Genomic DNA, 18891 nt, shown 5'->3' with positions numbered 1-18891 from the left:
ATAGTGCTTCAGTGAACACTGGAGTGCATGTGTCTTTTTGAATTATGGTTTTCTCTGGGTATATGTCCAGTAGTGGGATTGCTGGGTCATATGGTAATTCTATTTTTAGTTCTTTAAGGAACCTCCATACTGTTCTCCATAGTGGCTCTATCAATTTACATTCCCACCAACAGTGCAAGAGGGTTCCCTTTTCTCCACACCCTCTCCAGCATTTGTTGTTTGTAGATTTTCTGATGATGCCCATTCTAACTGGTGTGAGGTGATACCTCATTGTAGTTTTGATTTGCATTTCTCTAATAGTGATGTTGAGCAGCTTTTCATGTGCTTCTTGGCCATCTGTATGTCTTCTTTGGAGAAATGTCTATTTAGGTCTTCTGCCCATTTTTGGACTGGGTTGTTTGTTTTTTTACTATTGAGCTGCATGAGCTGTTTATATATTTTGGAGATTAATCCTTTGTCTGATGATTCATTTGCAAATATTTTCTCCCATTCTGAGGGTTGTCTTTTCATCTTGTTTATGGTTTCCTTTGCTGTGCAAAAGCTTTTAAGTTTCATTAGGTCCCATTTGTTTTTGTTTTTGTTTTTGTTTTTTTTGCGGTACACTGGCCTCTCACTGCTGTAGCCTCTCCTGTTGCGGAGCACAGGCTCTGGATGCACAGGCTCAGCAGCCATGGCTCACGGGCCCAGCTGCTCCGCGGATCTTCCCAGACTGGGGCATGAACCCATGTCCCCTGCATCGGCAGGCAGACTCTCAGCCACTGCGCCACCAGGGAAGCCCTATTTCTATTTTTATTTCCATTACTCTAGGAGGTGGATCAAAAAATATCTTGCTGTGATTTATGTCAAAGAGTGTTCTTCCTATGTTTTCCTCTAAGAGTTTTATAGTGCCCAGTCTTACATTTAGGTCTCTAATCCATTTTGAGTTTATTTTTGTGTATGGTGTTAGGGAGTGTTCTAATTTCATTCTTTTACATGTAGCTGTCCAGTTTTCCCAGCATCACTTATTGAAGAGACTGTCTTTTCTCCACTGTATATCCTTGCCTCCTTTGTCATAGATTAGTTGACCATAGGTGCATGGGTTTATCTCTGGGCTTTCTATCCTGTTCCATTGATCTGTATTTCTGTTTTTGTGCCAGTACCATACTGTCTTGATTACTGTAGCTTTGTAGTCTAGTCTCAAGTCAGGGAGTCTGATTCTTCCAGCTCCGTTTTTTTCCCTCAAGACTGCTTTGGCTATTCGGGGTCTTTCGTGTCTCCATACAAATTTTAAAATTTTTTGTTCTAGCTCCATAAAAAATGCCATTGGTAATTTGATAGGGATTGCACTGAATCTGTAGATTGCTTTGGGTAGTATAGTCATTTTCACAATATTGATTCTTCCAATCCAAGAACATGGTATATCTCTCCATCTGTTGGTATCATCTTTAATTTCTTTCATCAGTGTCTTATAGTTTTCTGCATACAAGTCTTTTGTCTCCCTAGGTAGATTTATTCCTAGGTATTTTATTCTTTTTGTTGCAATGGTAAATGGGAGTGTTTCCTTAATTTCTCCTTCAGATTTTTCATCATTAGTGTATAGGAATGCAAGAGATTTCTGTGCATTAATTTTGTATCCTGCAACTTTACCAAATTCATTGATTAGCTCTAGTAGTTTTCTGGTGGCATCTTTAGGATTCTCTATATATAGTATCATGTCATCTGCAAACAGTGACAGTTTTACTTCTTCTTCTCCAATTTGTATCCCTTTTATTTCTTTTTCTTCTCTGATTGCCATGGCTAGGACTTCCAAAACTATGTTGAATAATAGTGGTGAGAGTGGACATCCTTGTCTTGTTCCTGATCTTAGAGGAAATGCTTTCAGTTTTTCACCATTGAGAATGATGTTTGCTGTGGGTTTGTCATATATGGCCTTTATTATGTTGAGGTAGGTTCCCTCTATGCCCATTTTCTGGAGAGTTTTTATCATAACTCGGTGTTGAATTTTGTCAAAAGCTTTTTCTGCATCTATTGAGATGATCATATGGTTTTTATTCTTCAATTTGTTAATACGATGTATCACATCGATTGATTTGCGTATACTGAAGAATCCTTGCATCCCTGGGATAAATCCCACTTGATCATGGTGTATGATCCTTTTAATGTGTCGGATTCCATTTGCTAGTATTTTGTTGAGGATTTTTGCATCTATATTCATCAGTGATATTGGTCTGTAATTTTCTTTTTTTGTAGTATCTTTGTCTGGTTTTGGTATCAGGGTGATGGTGGCCTCATAGAATGAGTTTGGGAGTGTTCCTTCCTCTGTAATTTTTTGGAAGAGTTTGAGAAGGGTGGGTGTTAGGTTTTCTCTAAATGTTTGATAGAATTCACCTGTGAAGCCATCTGGTCCTGGTTCAGTCTTGGAAGGTTATACCTTTCTAAGAATTTGTCCATTTCTTCCAGGTTGTCCATTTTATTGGCATAGAGTTGCTTGTAGTAGTCTCTTAGGATGCTTTGCATTTCTGCTGTGTCTGTTGTAGCTTCTCCTTTTTCGTTTCTAATTTTATTGATTTGAGTCCTCTCCCTCTTTTTCTTGATGAGTCTGGCTAATGGTTTATCAATTTTATTTATCTTCTCAAAGAACCAGCTTTTAGTTTTATTGATCTTTGCTGTTGTTTTCTTTGTTTCTATTTCATTTATTTCTGCTCTGATCTTTATGATTTCTTTCCTTCTGGTAACTTTGGGTTTTGTTTGTTCTTCTTTCTCTAGTTCCTTTAGGTGTAAGGTTAGATTGTTTATTTCAGATTTTTCTTGTTTCTTGAGATAGGCTTGTATAGCTATAAATTTCCCTCTTAGAACTGCTTTTGCTGCATCCCATAGGTTTTGGATCGTTGTGTTTTCACTGTCATTTGTCTCTAGGTATTTTTTGATTTCCTCTTTGATTTCTTCAGTGATCTCTTGGTTATTTAGTAACGTATTGTTTAGCCTCCATGTGTTTGTATTTTTTACATTTTTTTCCCTGTAATTGATTTCTAATCTCATAGCATTGTGGTCAGAAAACTTGCTTGATATGATTTCAATTTTCTTAAATTTACTGAGGCTTGATTTGTGATCCAAGATGTGATCTATCCTGGAGAATGTTCCGTGCGCACTTGAGAAGAAAGTGTAACCTGCTGTTTTTGGATGGAATGTCCTATAAATATCAATTAAATCGATCTGGTCTATTGTGTCATTTAAAGCTTCTGTTTCCTTATTAATTTTCTGTTTGGATGATCTGTTGATTGGTGTAAGTGAGGTGTTAAAGTCCCCCACTATTATTCTGTTACTGTCGATTTCCTCTTTTAGAGCTGTTAGCAGTTGCCTTATGTATTGAGGTGCTCCTCTGTTGGGTGCATATACATTTATTATTGTTATATCTTCTTCTTGGATTGATCCCTTGATCATTACATAGTGTCCTTCCTTGTCTCTTGTAACATTCTTTATTTTAAAGTCTATTTTATCTGATATGAGTATTGCTACTCCAGCTTTCTTTTGATTTCCATTTGCATGGAGTATCTTTTTCCATCCCCTCACTTTCAGTCTGTATGTGTCCCTAGGTCTGAAGTGGGTCTCTTGTAGATAGCATATATATGGGTCTTATTTTTGTATCCATTCAGCAAGCCTGTGTCTTTTGGTTGGAGCGTTTAATCCGTTCATGTTTAAGGTCATTATTGATATGTATGTTCCTATTACCATTTTCTTAATTGTTTTGGGTTTGTTTTTGTAGGTCCTTTTCTTCTCTTGTGTTTCCCACTTAGAGAAGTTTCTTTAGCATTTGTTGTAGAGCTGGTTTGGTGGTGCTGAATCCTCTTAGCTTTTGTTTGTCTGTAAAGCTTTTGATTTCTCCATCAAATCTGAATGAGATCCTTGCTGGGTAGAGTAATCTTAGTTGTAGGTTCTTCCCTTTCATCACTCTAAGTATATCATGCCACTCCCTTCTGGCTTTAGAGTTTCTGCTGAGAAATCGGCTATTAACCTTATGGGAGTTCCCTTGTATGTTATTTGTCGTTTTTCCCTTGCTGCTTTCAATAATTTTTCTTTGTCTTTAATTTTTGCCAATTTGATTTCTATGTGTCTCAGCATGTTTCTCCTTGGGTTTATCCTGTATGGGACTCACTGCGCTTCCTGGACTTGGGTGGCTATTTCCTTTCCCATGTTAGGGAAGTTTTCAACTATAATCTCTTCAAATATTTTCTTGGGTCCTTTCTCTCTCTCTTCTCCTTCTGGGACCCCTATAATGCAAATGTTGTTGCGTTTAACGTTGTCCCAGAGGTCTCTTAGGCTGTGTTCATTTCTTTCCATTCTTTTTTCTTTATTCTGTTCCACAGCAGTGAATTCCACCATTCTGTCTTCCAGGTCACTTATCCATTCTTCTGCCTCAGTTATTCTGCTATTGACTCCTTCTAGTGTAGTTTTCATTTCAGTTATTGTATTGCTCATCTCTGCTTGTTCTTTAATTCTCCTAGATCTTGGTTAAACATTTCTTGCATCTTCTCAGTCTTTGCCTCCATTCTTTTTCCGAGGTCCTGGATCATCTTCACTATCATTATTCTGAATTCTTTTTCTGGAAGATTGCCTACTTCCATTTCATTTAGTTGTTTTTCTGGGGTTTTATCTTGTTCCTTCATCTGGTACATATCCCTCTGCCTTTTCATCTTGTCTATCTTTCTGTGAATGTGGTTTTTGTTCCACAGGCTGCAGGATTGTAGTTCTTCTTGCTTCTGCTGTCTGCCCTCTGGTGGATGGGTAGAGCTGGCTGTTGCTCTGGTGGGCAGAGCTCAGTAAAACTTTAATCTGCTTGTCTGCTGATGGGTGGGGCTGGGTTCCCTCCCTGTTGGTCGTTTGGCCTGAGGCAACCCAACACTGGAGCCTACACGGCTCTTTGGTGGGGCTGATGGCGGACTCTGGGAGGGCTCACGCCAAGGAGTACTTCCCACAACTTCTGCTGCCAGTGTCCTTGTCCCTTGGTGAGCCACAGGTGCCCCCCGCCTCTGCAGGAGACCTTCCAACACTAGCAGGTAGTTCTGCTTCAGTCTCCTCTGGGGTCACTGCTCCTTCCCCTGGGTCCCAATGTGCACACTACTTTGTGTGTGCCCTCCAAGAGTGGAGTCTGTGTTTCCCCCAGTCCTGCTGAAGTCCTGCAATCAAATCCCGCTAGCCTTCAAAGTCTGATTCTCTAGGAATTCCTCCTTCCATTTTCAGACCCTCAGGTTGGGAAGCCTGACATGTGGCTCAGAACCTTCACTCCAGTGGGTGGACTTCTGTGGTATAAGTGTTCTCCAGTTTGTGAGTCAACCACCCAGCAGTTATGGGATTTGATTTTATTGTGATAGCGCCCCTCCTACCATCTCACTGTGGCTTCTCCTTTGTCTTTGCCTGTGGGGTATCTTTTTTGGTGATTTCCAGTGTCTTCCTGTCGATGACTGTTCAGCAGTTAGTTGTGATTCCGTTGTTCTCGAAAGGGGGAGTGAGAGCATGTCCTTCTACTCTGCCATCTTGAATCAATCTTGAGCTTTTTAATTTGATGTTGTCCAAATTGTTTATTTTTGCTTTTGCTGTTTGTGGAGGTTTGTTTTAAATAATTTGCATTTGTGCTGCTAACTCTAACCTAGTCATCTAAAAGCTAAGGTTTACCTAGAAAGTGCATGAAACAAGAGGGAAGCAATTTAATCCCTGAGCAAAACTGGGCTTGATAACTCCATTCCTTACCCTTTGAGAAAGTAAACATTCCAGAGGAAAGAGTTCAAGAAGGCAGATTGCCAATCCTAATAAAAATATTCTCTCAGTAGGCTGCTGTAGGTCTTCACTCAAAGGATGGAGGACATTGATTGGGAATTCAGCTGGCTTTCCTGGCCCACTCCCCCTTAAATACTGATGATACTGAGTTTGATCCAAAGGTGGTTACGCATCCTCTAGCTATTCAAGGCTCACTACAAAGTTCTTTGGATATAATGGATATTCTCACCTATATCTCCTTGATCCAGGAAAATGAGAATGATGTGGCAGAAATCTACTGTGGAAATCTACCAATCAGCGGAAAGGTAAGAAATTCTCCATATTTTGGGACTTCCCTGGTGGTCCAGTGGTAAAGAATCTGCCTTACAATGCAGGGGACGCAGGTTCAATCCCTGGTCAGGGAACTAAGATCCCATATGCTGTGGGGCAACTAAGCCCGTGCACCAGCTACTGAGCTCGCACACCTCAACTAGAGAGCCCGTATGCCGCAAACTACAGAGCCCACACAGCCTGGAGCCCATGCACCGCAATGAAAGATCTTGCATGCCTAAGCGAAGGTCCCGTGTGCTACAACTAAGACCCGACACAGCGAAAAACAAATACAATAAATAAATAAATAATAAATCTTAAAAAGAGATTCTCCATATGTCTAAGGCAAGAGAACAGAGCTGGGAAAGAAAACCTCAGGTAGAGCCTCTGAGACAGCAGAGACAGCAACGATGATTGTAAAGCTCTTTCCTTTTTTTTTTGGCTGCACCACACAGCATGCAGGATGTTAGTTCCTGGAACAGGGATCAAACCTGTGCAGTAGGAGCACGGAGTCTTTTTTTTTTTTTAATTTAATTTTGGCTGCGTTGGGTCTTCGTTGCTGTGCGCAGGCTTTCTCTAGTTGCGACAAGCGCCGGCTTCTCATTGTGGTGGCTTTTCCTGCAGAGCACGGGCTCTAGGAGCGTGGGCTTCAGTAGCTGTGGCACACGGGCTTACTAGTTGTGGCTCACACTCTAGAGCGCGGGCTTAGTAGTTGTGGCACATGGGTTTAGTTGTTCTGCAGCATGTGGGATCTTCCCCGACCAGGGCTCGAACCCGTGTCCCCTGCATTGGCAGGCAGATTCTTAACCACTGAGCCACCAGGGAAGTCCCAGAAGCAAGGAGACTTAACCACTGGACGCCCAGGGAAGTCCCTAAAGCTCTTTCCTTTGAAAATAATAAACTGAGTACAAGAAAATTGAAAGGCATTCCGAACAAGCTATAGGACAGTGACACTGGGGTGACATAAGAAAGACAATTAAAATAAATTTACCAGTGAATCTACAATTATTTCAAAATAAAAAGTTTTAAGAAATCTTTTACCTGAAGCCAACATAGTCTCCCATGACGACACACATTAGCTCCTTCTGCTGCCACACTCAGGACACTTTGCTTCTTGATGTGGAGCATCTGGTAAGAAAAGGAAGAAAATAAAAATCTCCAGGAAATAAATGTTGCAATTATGACATCATGAATGGCACAAGTAAAATGGCTAGAAATAAACAAAGTGGATCACATTTTTTTAAACTTACAAAATCCGAAACACATGTCTGCTTCACACACACACACACACACACACACACACACATCACATTGAATGCTTATGATCCTCTTTTCAGTGTTCACAAAGTTATTCCACAACTGGAAAATAAATCATTCATATTGCAAATGCTAATAAGAGTTGAAAACTCAGATACCTTTTGTTACCACTGATGTTACAGTGAAAGGTTTCTAGTCTTTATGGCAAGATTCCTCATACGAAGAACAGCAATTTACTGTACCTAAAGGGAACTCACACAGTGGCTGAGTCTCACAGTATCTACTGTTCAGAATGAGAAAAACACAGACTCAACAGGTCCTTTAAAGTCTTGGATTCATTAAATTATTTAAAACTGAAATAGGGGTATCCTGGAAACACATGCTGGTCCTCTTATTGTCTATATTCTTATTATATTTCAAAACATTATACAATTCTAAAATCTTTACTGCATAATCCATGAAAATATCTGCATGGCACAAGATTCTCCCCATTTTACAGGTAGATAAATTACTCAAGAATAGAAAGGCAAAGTAACTTACACTAGCACAATATCTTCCTTTACATAGCATAAAGTGTTCTATATTCTGAGTATCTTTCATCAATGATAAAAAAAGTGGACTGAACTTCAGTTCCATTCTCAATCAACAAGAAGGCTGCAAAACTGGGAACAAAAGCTGTATTCCCCTATTGATAAGAATTTCCAACTAAGTCTTTAAATTTCTGGAGCAAAAGTTCTTATCCTATTATTTGTTGTTGTTGTCATGGACCCTTTAAAGCATCTGTTGATATATAAAGAATTCTTGTAACTCAATTAAAATGGCAAATGAATAGATATTTCTCTAAAGAAGATATACAAATAGCCAATAAGCCTATATGGGAAAAGAATCTAAAAAAGAGTGGATATATGTATAGGTATAACTTTGCTGTACACCTGAAACTAACACGACATTGTAAATCAACTATACTCCAACAAAAATTAAAAAAAGAAATAGCCAATGAACACATGAAAATATGCTTAACACTATTAGCCTTCAGGGAAATGCAAATCAAAACCACAATGAGATACTACTTCACAGCACTAGGATGGCTATAATTAAAATGACAGATAATAGTGTCAATAAGAATGTGGAGAAATTGGAACCCTCACGCCCTGCTGGTGGGAAAGTAAAGTGGTGCAGCAGCTTTGCAAAACAGTATGGCCAATCCTCAAAAAGTTAAACACAGAGTTATTACATGAGCCAGCAATTCCACTTATAAGTATCTATCCAAGAGAAATGGAAACGTGTCCACACAAAAACTTGTATATGTATGTTCACAGCAGCAATATTCATAATAGCCAAAAAGTAGAAACAACCCAAATATCCATCAAATGGTGAAAGGATAAATGAAATGTGGTATACCCATACAAAGGAATATTTTTTGGCAACAAAAATAAGTGAAATACTGATAAATGCTATAACATAGATAAACCTTGAAAATATTATGCTATGCAAAAGAAGCCAAGCCAATCACAAATGACCACACATCGTATGATCCCATTTATATGAAATGTCCTAAACAGGCACATTCATAGAGGCAGAAAATAGATTAGCGGTTGCCAGGGGCTGGGGGTACTCAGAAGGGATTAGAGGTGTTGGCTAAGGAATATGGGGTTTCCTTTTGGGGTATTAAAAATGTTCTAAAATTCACTGTGGTGATGAATGTACAATTCTGTGAATATGCTAAAATCCAGTGAAGTGTACATTTTAAATTGGTAAATTTTATGGCATGTGAATTATATCTCAATAAAGCTGTTTAAAAAGCAAAGAATCTGGGGCTTCCCTGGTGGCGCAGTGGTTGAGAGTCCACCTGCCGATGCAGGGGACATGGGTTCGTGCCCCGGTCCGGGAGGATCCCACATGCCGTGGAGCGGCTGGGCCCGTGAGCCATGGCCGCTGAGCCTGCGCATCCAGAGCCTGTGCTCCGCAATGGGCGAGGCCACAACAGTGAGAGGCCTGCGTACCGCAAAAAAAAAAAAAAAAAAAAAAAAGAATCTGCTGAAAGCTAACCCTCTCTTAAAAAATACACCTGTGCATACATGAGCATAAGCTTGCTTCTAAACAAAAAACTTAACGACTTCCCTAAAGTCTAACTGTGAACCATAGCCTAGGCTGAATAATTAGTTACTGCCACATCTCAAATTAATAAAATATTATAGAGAAATTGCCTAAATAGAGCATCTAGACTGGTCTTTTAAAAATATAAGTAAAAAAAAATTTCTGACTCTCCTCTAAAACTTCCAATTGCTCTCCATCTTACTCAAGTCAAACTCAAAATCCTTATGTCTACCTGACCTGCCTCCTGCCCCCTTCCATTCCCTAACATTCTTTTTCACTGCCACAATGACCTCCCTGCTGTTCCTCCACACAAGTCAAGTGTGCTTCAGCCTCAGGGCCTCTGCACTTGTAATTATGCCTTCTTTAAGTTTTTTACTAGGTATCCACATGGTTAGCTCCCTTACTTCTTTTAGATCTCTGTTCCAATGTCACCTCTTCACAGAGGTTTTCTCTGTCTACCCTAAATAAAATAGGAACTCCCTGTCATTCTATTCACCATACTACACTTTTTCTTCATAGCACTTATCACCAGTTGATATACAATTATGTGTTTATTTTCTTGCATTAAAATAAGCTCCTTCAGGGCTAGAACTTTGTCTTGATTATTATTTTAACCCAGACCTCAGAACAATGCCTGGCAAATAGCTGGCTCTCAGGTGTTTTGTCAACTCATTAGGAAAAACATTAATGATCTTTTTTTTTTTTTTTTTTTTTTTGCGGTACGCGGGCCTCTCACTGTTGTGGCCTCTCCCGTTGTGGAGCACAGGCTCCAGACACGCAGGCTCAGTGGCCATGGCTCACGGGCCCAGCCTCTCCGCGGTGTGTAGGATCTTTCCGGACCGGGACACGAACCCATGTCCCCTGCATCGGCAGGCAGACTCTCAACCACTGCGCCACCAAGGAAGCCCAACATTAATGATCTTATAATAAGAGAGAAATTTATGAGACATAGACATGATACCCATTTGCAGACAATATGGAGAATGATTGAAGGCAATACTTACTGCAGCACCAAATTTCTGCTGGAACTGATCAATGACTGTGTATGTCACCTCCTCTTCCTCTACAGGAGAATGTTATTATATATATTTGTCTTCCTTGGCAATAGAATAGCCCTCCCACTAATTTTAGCCATAATCCTAAAGTCCTACTCTATTGCAACTCAAATGTCTAGAACTACTGAGGCTAAGCCTAGAATACTGAGAACTATTTCATTATCACCTACCTGCGTCAGTCCATCCCGTAGTGAACACTATTAGCATTATTTGTCAGTTGAGAATAAACAAAAGCCCCACTAATGATATCTTATAAAATAAAATATTTACTCATTTCCTTTGATAATCCAGTAATGTTTCCTTCATCATAAGTTTATATCTTGAATACTTCAAGACATGTACTTTTAAAAAAATTTTTATACAATTTTTGAAGGTTACACTCCATTTACATTTATTAGAAAATATTGGCTATATTCCCCGGTGTTGTACAATACATCCTTGTAGCCTATCTTATATCCAATAGTTTGTAACTCCCAATGCCCCACTAGTCTGTTCTCTGTATCTGTGAGTCTGTGAGTCTGCTTCTTTTTTGTCATAGTCACTAGTTTGTTGTATTTTTTAGATTCCACATATAAGTGATATCATACAGTATTTAAGACATGCATTTTCTAAAAGCACATTCATAATAAAAAATAATAGCTTAAAATAAATTAGTCCTGGAGATGGACCAATGTCCACACATTTGGAATTCTCTGGATCCTGAAAATTAATTATTTTTCTAATTATGTAATTTAAAAGATTAGAGGTATAGCATAACATATAGTTCTTCATCTCCCAAACTTTAAAACTCTGGAGTGGCTCAGGACATAGTCCATAAACCGCTTCCTTTTTTCTATCCATACTTACTCTCTTGGTGATCTCATCTAGTCTCAAGGCTTTAAATACCATTTATAGGCTAGATCTTGAATTTATATCTCCACCTCAGATCTTTGTCTTCATCTCTCAGCTTACACTCAAACTTAGGTTGACCAAAACTAAACTCCTAACCATCTCCCCAAAACCTTTCCCACCCAGAATCCTTCCCATACTTCAGGCTGCTCAAGCCCAAACCCCTGAAGTCATCCTTGTTTCCTCTTTTTCTCTCACAACCACATCTAATCTGTCAGTACATTGTGTTGGCTCCACCTCAATATACATGAAGAATTCCACCACTTCCTACCAACCATATTGCCACCACGAGGGTCAAACCACCATACCCACTAAACAAAATTATTTCAGTAGCCTCCTAACTGGTATTCATGCTCTTACGCTGGCCCTCCTCTCAGCATCTATACACCATCCAGAGTGATTTTGTAAAAACAGAAGTCAGATCATGTTACTCTTCTGCTCAAAACTCTCCAATGGAAAATAGAAGTTTTAAAAAATACCTTCTATAATAGTATAAAAATAGAAATACTTAGGGATAAATATGGTAAAAGATGTGTAAGACATACAATGAGAACTACAAAACACTGCTGAGAAATTAAAGATCTAAATAAATGTAGAGGTATACTGGGTTAATGGAATGGAATACTCAATACTGTTAAGATGTCAATATTCCCCAAACTGATCTATCAATTCATTGTAATCCCAAAAAAGACTCCAGCAGAGTTTTTTATTTTTTGGTAGAAATTAACAAGCTGATTCTAAAATTCATAGGGAAATGCAAAGAACAAAGAACAGCTGAAACAACTTTGAAAAAGAACAAAATTGGAGAACTAATACTACCTGTTTTCAAGATCTATCATAAATCAACAATAAACAAAACAGTCTAGTATTGGTGTAAAGATAGAAAAATTAGATCAATGTAACAGAATAGAATGTCCATAAATAAATAAACCTATATACATACGGAAAACTGATTTTTGACAAAGGTGAAAAGGTAACTGAAGGGAGAAAATACAGACTTTTCAATAAATTGTGCTGGAATAATTGGATGTCCATATGGAAAAAAAGAACCTTGTCCATATCACATCATATACGAAAATTAAAAATGGATCATACAGGAATAAAGACGCAGATGTAGAGAATGGACTTGAGGACACGGGGAGGGGGAAGGGTAAGCTGGGACGAAGTAAGAGAGTGGTATGGACACATATACACTACCAAATGTAAAATAGCTAGTGTGAAGCAGCTGCATAGCACAGGGAAATCAGCTCAGTGCTTTGTGACCACCTAGAGGGGTGGGATAGGGAAGATGGGAGGGAGACGCAAGAGGGAGGAGATATGGGGATATATGTATACGTATAGCTGATTCACTTTGTTATAAAGCAGAAACTAACACCATTTTAAAGCAATTACACTCCAATAAAGATGTTTAAAAAAAAGTATATATAAACATTAAAAAAAATGGATCATAGACCTAAATGTAAAACCTAAAATGTCTAGAAGAAAACAAAGGAGAAAATCTTTGTGACTTTGAGATAGGAGAAATTACTTAGATATGACATCAAAAGCACAATCCATAAAAGAAAGAAAATGGACAAATGGTACTTCATCAAAATTTAAAATGCCTGCTCTTCAAGAGATGCTTTAAGAGAATGAAAAGACAAACCACAGACTTGGAGAAAATATTTGCAAAGCATATATTTGAGAAAAGACTTGTATCCAGAATATATAAAGAACTCCCAACACTGAATAATAAGAGAACAATCCAATAAGAAAATGAACAAAAGATATGGATAGACATTCACCAAAGATATTCAGATGCCAAATAAGCACATTAAAAAATCCTCAACATCCTTAGTCATTAGGGAAATGAAAAAAACAACCAACCAACCTCCAATGGCTTCTCTTCTCACTGCAGAGTAAAAGCCAAGTCTTTTCAATGATCTACAAAGTCTTCCATGATCCACTCACCCCACTTCATCCCCTACTGCTCTCCTTGCTCCAGCTACACTCATCTCCTTGCTGTCCCTTCAAGATCATGGCATGTTCCTCTCTCAGGCCTTTGCATCTGCTAATTTTTTATGCCTAAAAAACATTCCCCCCAGATATTCATACATCTTGGTCCCTCACTTCCTTCAAGCCTTTACTTCAAATGTCACTATTTCAATGAGACCTGTCCTGGATATTCAAAAATTGTAAAACCACCCTCTCCACACATTTCTTCTTTTTCTTCTGTTTTTTTTCTACTTAACATGTGGCACCAGCATACTACATAGGATACTAATTTATCTTATTTAGTGTGTTTCCTGCACCATAACTTGATGAAGGTAGAGATACCAAACTTTGGTATCCCCAATGTCTGGCATATAGTGTGCACTCAAATGTTAAATAAACAAATGAATCATGATATTTTGTCTTAATTCGGACCCTAGAAACAACGGCCTAGCTGAGAATTCCACATAGAACCTTGACTCGGGGTTATACCACCTCTGAAGAGTTCTGAACCACAAGAGAGCCTAGAAAATTCAGAGCCCTGGTACTCACCTGATGGGCTGTACTTGAGGTCATTTAGCAGAGAGGTGGTTGGTGCCTCAGAGGCAGGAGAAGCAGCCTTATATATATTTAGGTCTTCATCTTTTATTGTATCCATCCTGTTTCTTTCTGTATTTAGACTATGCTTACAAAAAAACAACACTTAGGTGAACTTGTTCTTTGTTAATGCCATACACACATCAGTGGTAATGACTCTGGATCTTTCATAGAGAACCCATTCATCCACTGTTTACATTGATTTGAAGATACCATCTAAAGATGGAAGGAAACATCCACCTATTTCTTCTCATTTTAGGAATTACACAGCTAGTGAATTATAGTTAAGGCTAATGTGTACATCTGGGTTAAGGCTAGATGGGTTAAGGCTAATGTGTACATCTGGGTTAAGGCTAGATTATAGTTAAGGCTAATGTGTACATCATAATTAAGAAAATCATTCCATCATACCTAACAGAAGATGCCTTTTCTCTTACTGCACCTTGTTCTTCTTCATCCAGTAGTTCCACTGTAAAATAACCAAACGGCTTCCAACAGTACTTCCAATCGGAAAGCAGTTAACTATCCCTCTGTCCCCTCCACACCCACAGTTTGATTATGTAACATAGACAGTAATTGGGAATGAAATGTTAGTCCATAGAGCCTTCATCGGCCAGCAATAAATAGAGCAGAAAAGACTATCCAAAGTACTGAAGACCCCTAATCTTACATCCCTACATAGCTTCCTTGGTCATTTAGCAGGATTAGGAACCTCTCTACATATCCACTTTACCCTTTTTGTTCCAGGACACCTTTGTGGTCATGCAGAATGGTTCTAGAAATATCTCTTCGTTCCTATTTATTCCCAACCTAATGCGTTTTCCCTCACACTATGTACTGTTTGGGGGTTTTCTCTTAAATCATTCACACTGTCCCTTCCACTTTCTCAGGCTGGTGCATTAACAGTTCAGTGACGTGAAAGGTAATAAAAGCTAGACTGGAAATCACAAAAGAAATATGAGAGAAACATTCCACAGAGACTCTGAAACCATTTATTTTTAACCTAACAGTTCACGGAATACAGGGAAATATTGTATATCCTTGATTCTAAGATGCACATTTTAAACAACTCTGAAATTGGATATGATTTACAGTAAATGCGCATGAGAGTTTAATTGGCAGCTTCTTTTTCTTTCTTAGGGTGGGAAAAGAAATAATGCACCTTGTCATTAATGGCATCTAAGATTCAATTAAGTACACTTAGGTACTTTTCATGGAAAAGGTTTCTCAGGGGCCACTATGTTTCAAATGTCTCTTTCTCCTACACTGTCTAGAAGTGTTGAGTCTGGGTCAGAGAAAGTAAAATTCACTAAAAACTCAGATTAATCAATTATTATCCTTTATCTTGATAATTCTTGTTCAAGGCACTTTTCAGGGAGAACTCTCTATGGGTGATTGAGCCACGGGGCAAAGAAAGAAGAAGGCCATCCTTTGAGCTTAGAGATTATAAACAAAGGCCAAGTTCTGAGAATGAATTTAGAAAGAAATGAATCCATGTGTACGGATCACAAAGCTGGTCAGTGGTCAGCCTTCTCCTGAGTTAGGAGATAGTGGTGATTCCTTCATTTTTCTTCACAAACTCATCCACAGCCTAGCTTTGTTCCAGTCCAGAGCTCTGTTCTACTGCAAAGTCTAACAGTTAACACACAATTAACAATCCCTCTACTTCCACCACCGTCACTGCCATTTTAAAAAGGTGCTCAAGGGACAAAGAGTGTTTACAGTAGCGTACTCAGTAAGAAACGAGAGTTATATAAGCTGGCTGGGGACTTCCCTGGTGGTCCCGTGGCTAAGACTCCATGTTCCCAGAGCCTGGGTTCGATCCCTGGTCAGGGAACTAGATCCCACAAGCTGCAACTAAAGATCCCACATGCTGCAACTAAAGATCACGCATGCCGCAACTAAAGGTCATGCGTGCCACAACTAAAATATCCTGCATGCCACAATTAAGACCTGACGTAGCCATAGAAAGAAAGAAAGAAATACTAAAAAAAAAAAAAAAAAAAAAAAGCTGGCTGGACTTGTCTGCTTTAAAGTAGGTCTGGATTGGCAGGAGTCCTTTCCTTTCCTCATATCTGCCCCAACAGTAAGAAATGCACAGTTCTATGAGGTCCCAGCTCACCTATTCCTCCACCCCACACTAATATTCACTCCTCCTTGGAAGGCTTTTTGCTTTTGAGTTCTTGAAAGAAAGAATATTTCTTGTTCCTAACCCTTTTCCCTTACCCCATTTGGCTTGTCTGAAGCACACTGACCAGATGAGCTCCTATAGCTCTTCCTTTAGGCAAACAATTGTATCTATTCTTGCTAAATTGTTTTAGCTGGCAGAAATAAAGAACAGGGCTACTTCCCACAATTCCAAAATCCCAAAAGGTATGAAAACCAAAAATTCTTTGTAACTCTTTTGGCAGCAAAACCTGAACTGACATACTATTTATAGTCCTACTTTATTCCACTTAATATGATTATCCATCCGTTTCTCTGTAGAAATGTGTTTTATTATGGAGTGCTGACCAGACCCACTCGAGGTGTTATGTAATATGACCAGTATATACCCTTTGTTAGCTTTTCGAAAAATCCAGAACTAGCCTGAGATCTGAAACATTTGGCCCCAAGGTTTCAAATAAGGGACTGTGAATGTCTGGTGTTAAATTCGCTTGCTGAGCAAGACAGTTCCTTTCTTTTTTTTTTTAATTTATGTATTTATTTATTTTTTGCTGCATTGGGTCTTCATTGCCGTTCATGGGCTTTCCCTAGTTGTGGCGAGCGGGGGATACTCTTCGGTGAGGTACATGGGCTTCTCATTGGGGTGGCTTCTCGAGGTGCATGGGCTCTAGGACTGTGGGCTTCAGTAGTTGTGGCACACGGGCTGGGCTCAGTAGTTGTGGCTCGCGGGCTCTAGAGCGCAGGCTCAGTAGTTGTGGCACACGGGCTTAGTTGCTCCATGGCACGTGGGATCTTCCCGGACCAGGGATCAAACCCGTGTCCCCTGCACTGGCAGGTGGATTCTTAACCACTGCGCCACCAGGGAAGCCTGACAGTTCCTTTCTGTTCAGATTCCTAACTCTGCCTTCAAGCTGAGTCTCTAGTACTGAGTACCAGATGTCCTCACATTGTAAAACCAACATGATTAAAATTCTCTACGACTGCTCTGCTCATAGTACCTACCGAAACAGTAAGATAAGGGACAATTTCCAAATACCAGCTTTAAGAGTTCATAAATGCAAGATAACATCTTAGTTTTCCCTCCCACCCCCAAACACTGAAATGAGGCAGAGCAATGAGTTTATTGCTACTGCAAATCCCGATACCAGCATTTAGGGAACGTGAAGTTCTCACCATTTACAATCTCATGTCCAAAAAACATCTTCACTCCTGGGACACTTTGATCAGTCTCCACATTCTTCACTGTTATAGAAAACAATTCATTTGGTTGATAAAAAGTAATATTCCCTAAAACTATAAGAAAATATGTCTCACAAAAGTGCCCAAATCTGAGTTTTATAAAAATCCCCAAATTATCTTCCCCAAGGAATAAAAAGTCAATATAAATTACAAAGCTATAACCTTGAAACAAGTAGTATAAAGAACAGAGGGAACCCCAGAATGGCCCAAGATACACTAAAAGGGCAGTAGTGGTACACTGAATTTAAACTTCTTCCAAAAATATTCTAAGGCCTTTGGGGCTAAGGATTATCTACTTATTATATTTCTACTGATTTGTACTCCACCTAACTCCAGAAAAAAACTTAAGTCATCTGACTATTTCTAGAGTCCACACCCTGTTTCATGTCATGCTACATGCTTGAGCTATTAATTGTCGGAGACAACAATGCAACTCCTGGCCCAATTACAGGCTCTTCTATGAGTAGGTAAGGGAGTTGGGAGAAGTTTATTTGTCATGTTTACAATACAGTGTCATTTTTTTCTAGATGGCAGTGCTCACAGCAGCTGTGTATTTCCACATTTCTCAGCAATCCAAAACAAATGAGTTTTACCTTCACTAGTCCACTGAATATATTCTTACATAGGTCAAAGACCACCAACTGCCTATTTGTCAAATCCCCCAAAAAGTTTACAATCTTATACTTGGTTCCCATGCATCCACTGACAATACTGTTCTCTCCTTTCTTCTTTGGCTTACAGGACACTCTTAGTGTTTATTTCTTTTCCTACTAATTATCTAAAGCCACCACACTGAGCACCCACTCCAAACCAGGCATCTTGCTAATTACTTGCCTGTGTTTGACTATCCAGTAACATAATGAGATAGGCATTTCACTGTCTCCATTATGGAGGAATTTGAGGCTCAGAAAGGTTGAATAACCTGCTCAAGGTCACACTACTAGTAAAAGACAGAGTCAGGATTCAAAACCAGGCCTCAATGATTTTAATAAGCATCTTGTAACCAGTGTTCCACTGTCTCCCTGATTTGCTCCTTCGAGTCTCCTTAGCTGTCTCTACCACCACCGCTTGCCCCTTACACACTGATAATCCCTAGGGTGATATTCTTCATGCTTCTTCCTTCTCCTTGAATGATCACATCAACTTCCTAGTTGTCCTGACATACATTATTTCTCCAGTATGGATTATTTCTCTGAGCTCCACTCTCATTTTCAACTAATAGCAGACTTACTGCAATATTTTTCAAATTGATCATTATCTTCTCCCACTAACCAACAAACCTGTTCCTCTTCCCATTTCTATCAATTAATAAACAGTACTATACACATAATCTGAGTTATAAATGTAGGAGGCTCTTTGACTATCTAAATCAGCAGTCCCCAACCTTTTTGGCACCAGGAACCGGTTTCGTGGAAGACAATTTTTCCATGGACTGGGGTGGGGGGATGGTTTCAGGATGATTCAAGTACATTACATTTATTGTGCACTTTATTTCTATTATTATTATGTTGTAATATATAATGAAATAATCACACAACTCACCATAATGCTAACAAGAGGT

General features: G+C 39.2%; 1 protein-coding gene across 2 annotated transcripts in view; it reads right to left on the bottom strand.

Annotated features, from left to right (window-relative positions):
- Positions 1 to 18891, bottom strand: part of EXD1 (exonuclease 3'-5' domain containing 1) — a 40741-nt gene that overhangs the window by 17007 nt on the left and 4843 nt on the right. For both annotated transcript variants that reach the window (XM_081228929.1, XM_081228928.1), the window contains exons 3-7: positions 17265 to 17333; positions 14337 to 14394; positions 13881 to 14008; positions 10419 to 10477; positions 7102 to 7188 (exon numbers count right to left, since the gene is read on the bottom strand). In XM_081228929.1, the coding sequence (XP_081085055.1) occupies positions 7102 to 7188; positions 10419 to 10477; positions 13881 to 14008; positions 14337 to 14394; positions 17265 to 17333 (401 nt within the window). The remainder of the gene's footprint in view (positions 1 to 7101; positions 7189 to 10418; positions 10478 to 13880; positions 14009 to 14336; positions 14395 to 17264; positions 17334 to 18891) is intronic.

This window comes from Mesoplodon bidens (genome assembly GCF_964165515.1).
Source record: "Mesoplodon bidens genome assembly, chromosome: 3".
NCBI lineage: Eukaryota > Metazoa > Chordata > Mammalia > Artiodactyla > Ziphiidae > Mesoplodon > Mesoplodon bidens.
This window is presented reverse-complemented; position numbering and strand designations above follow the sequence as displayed.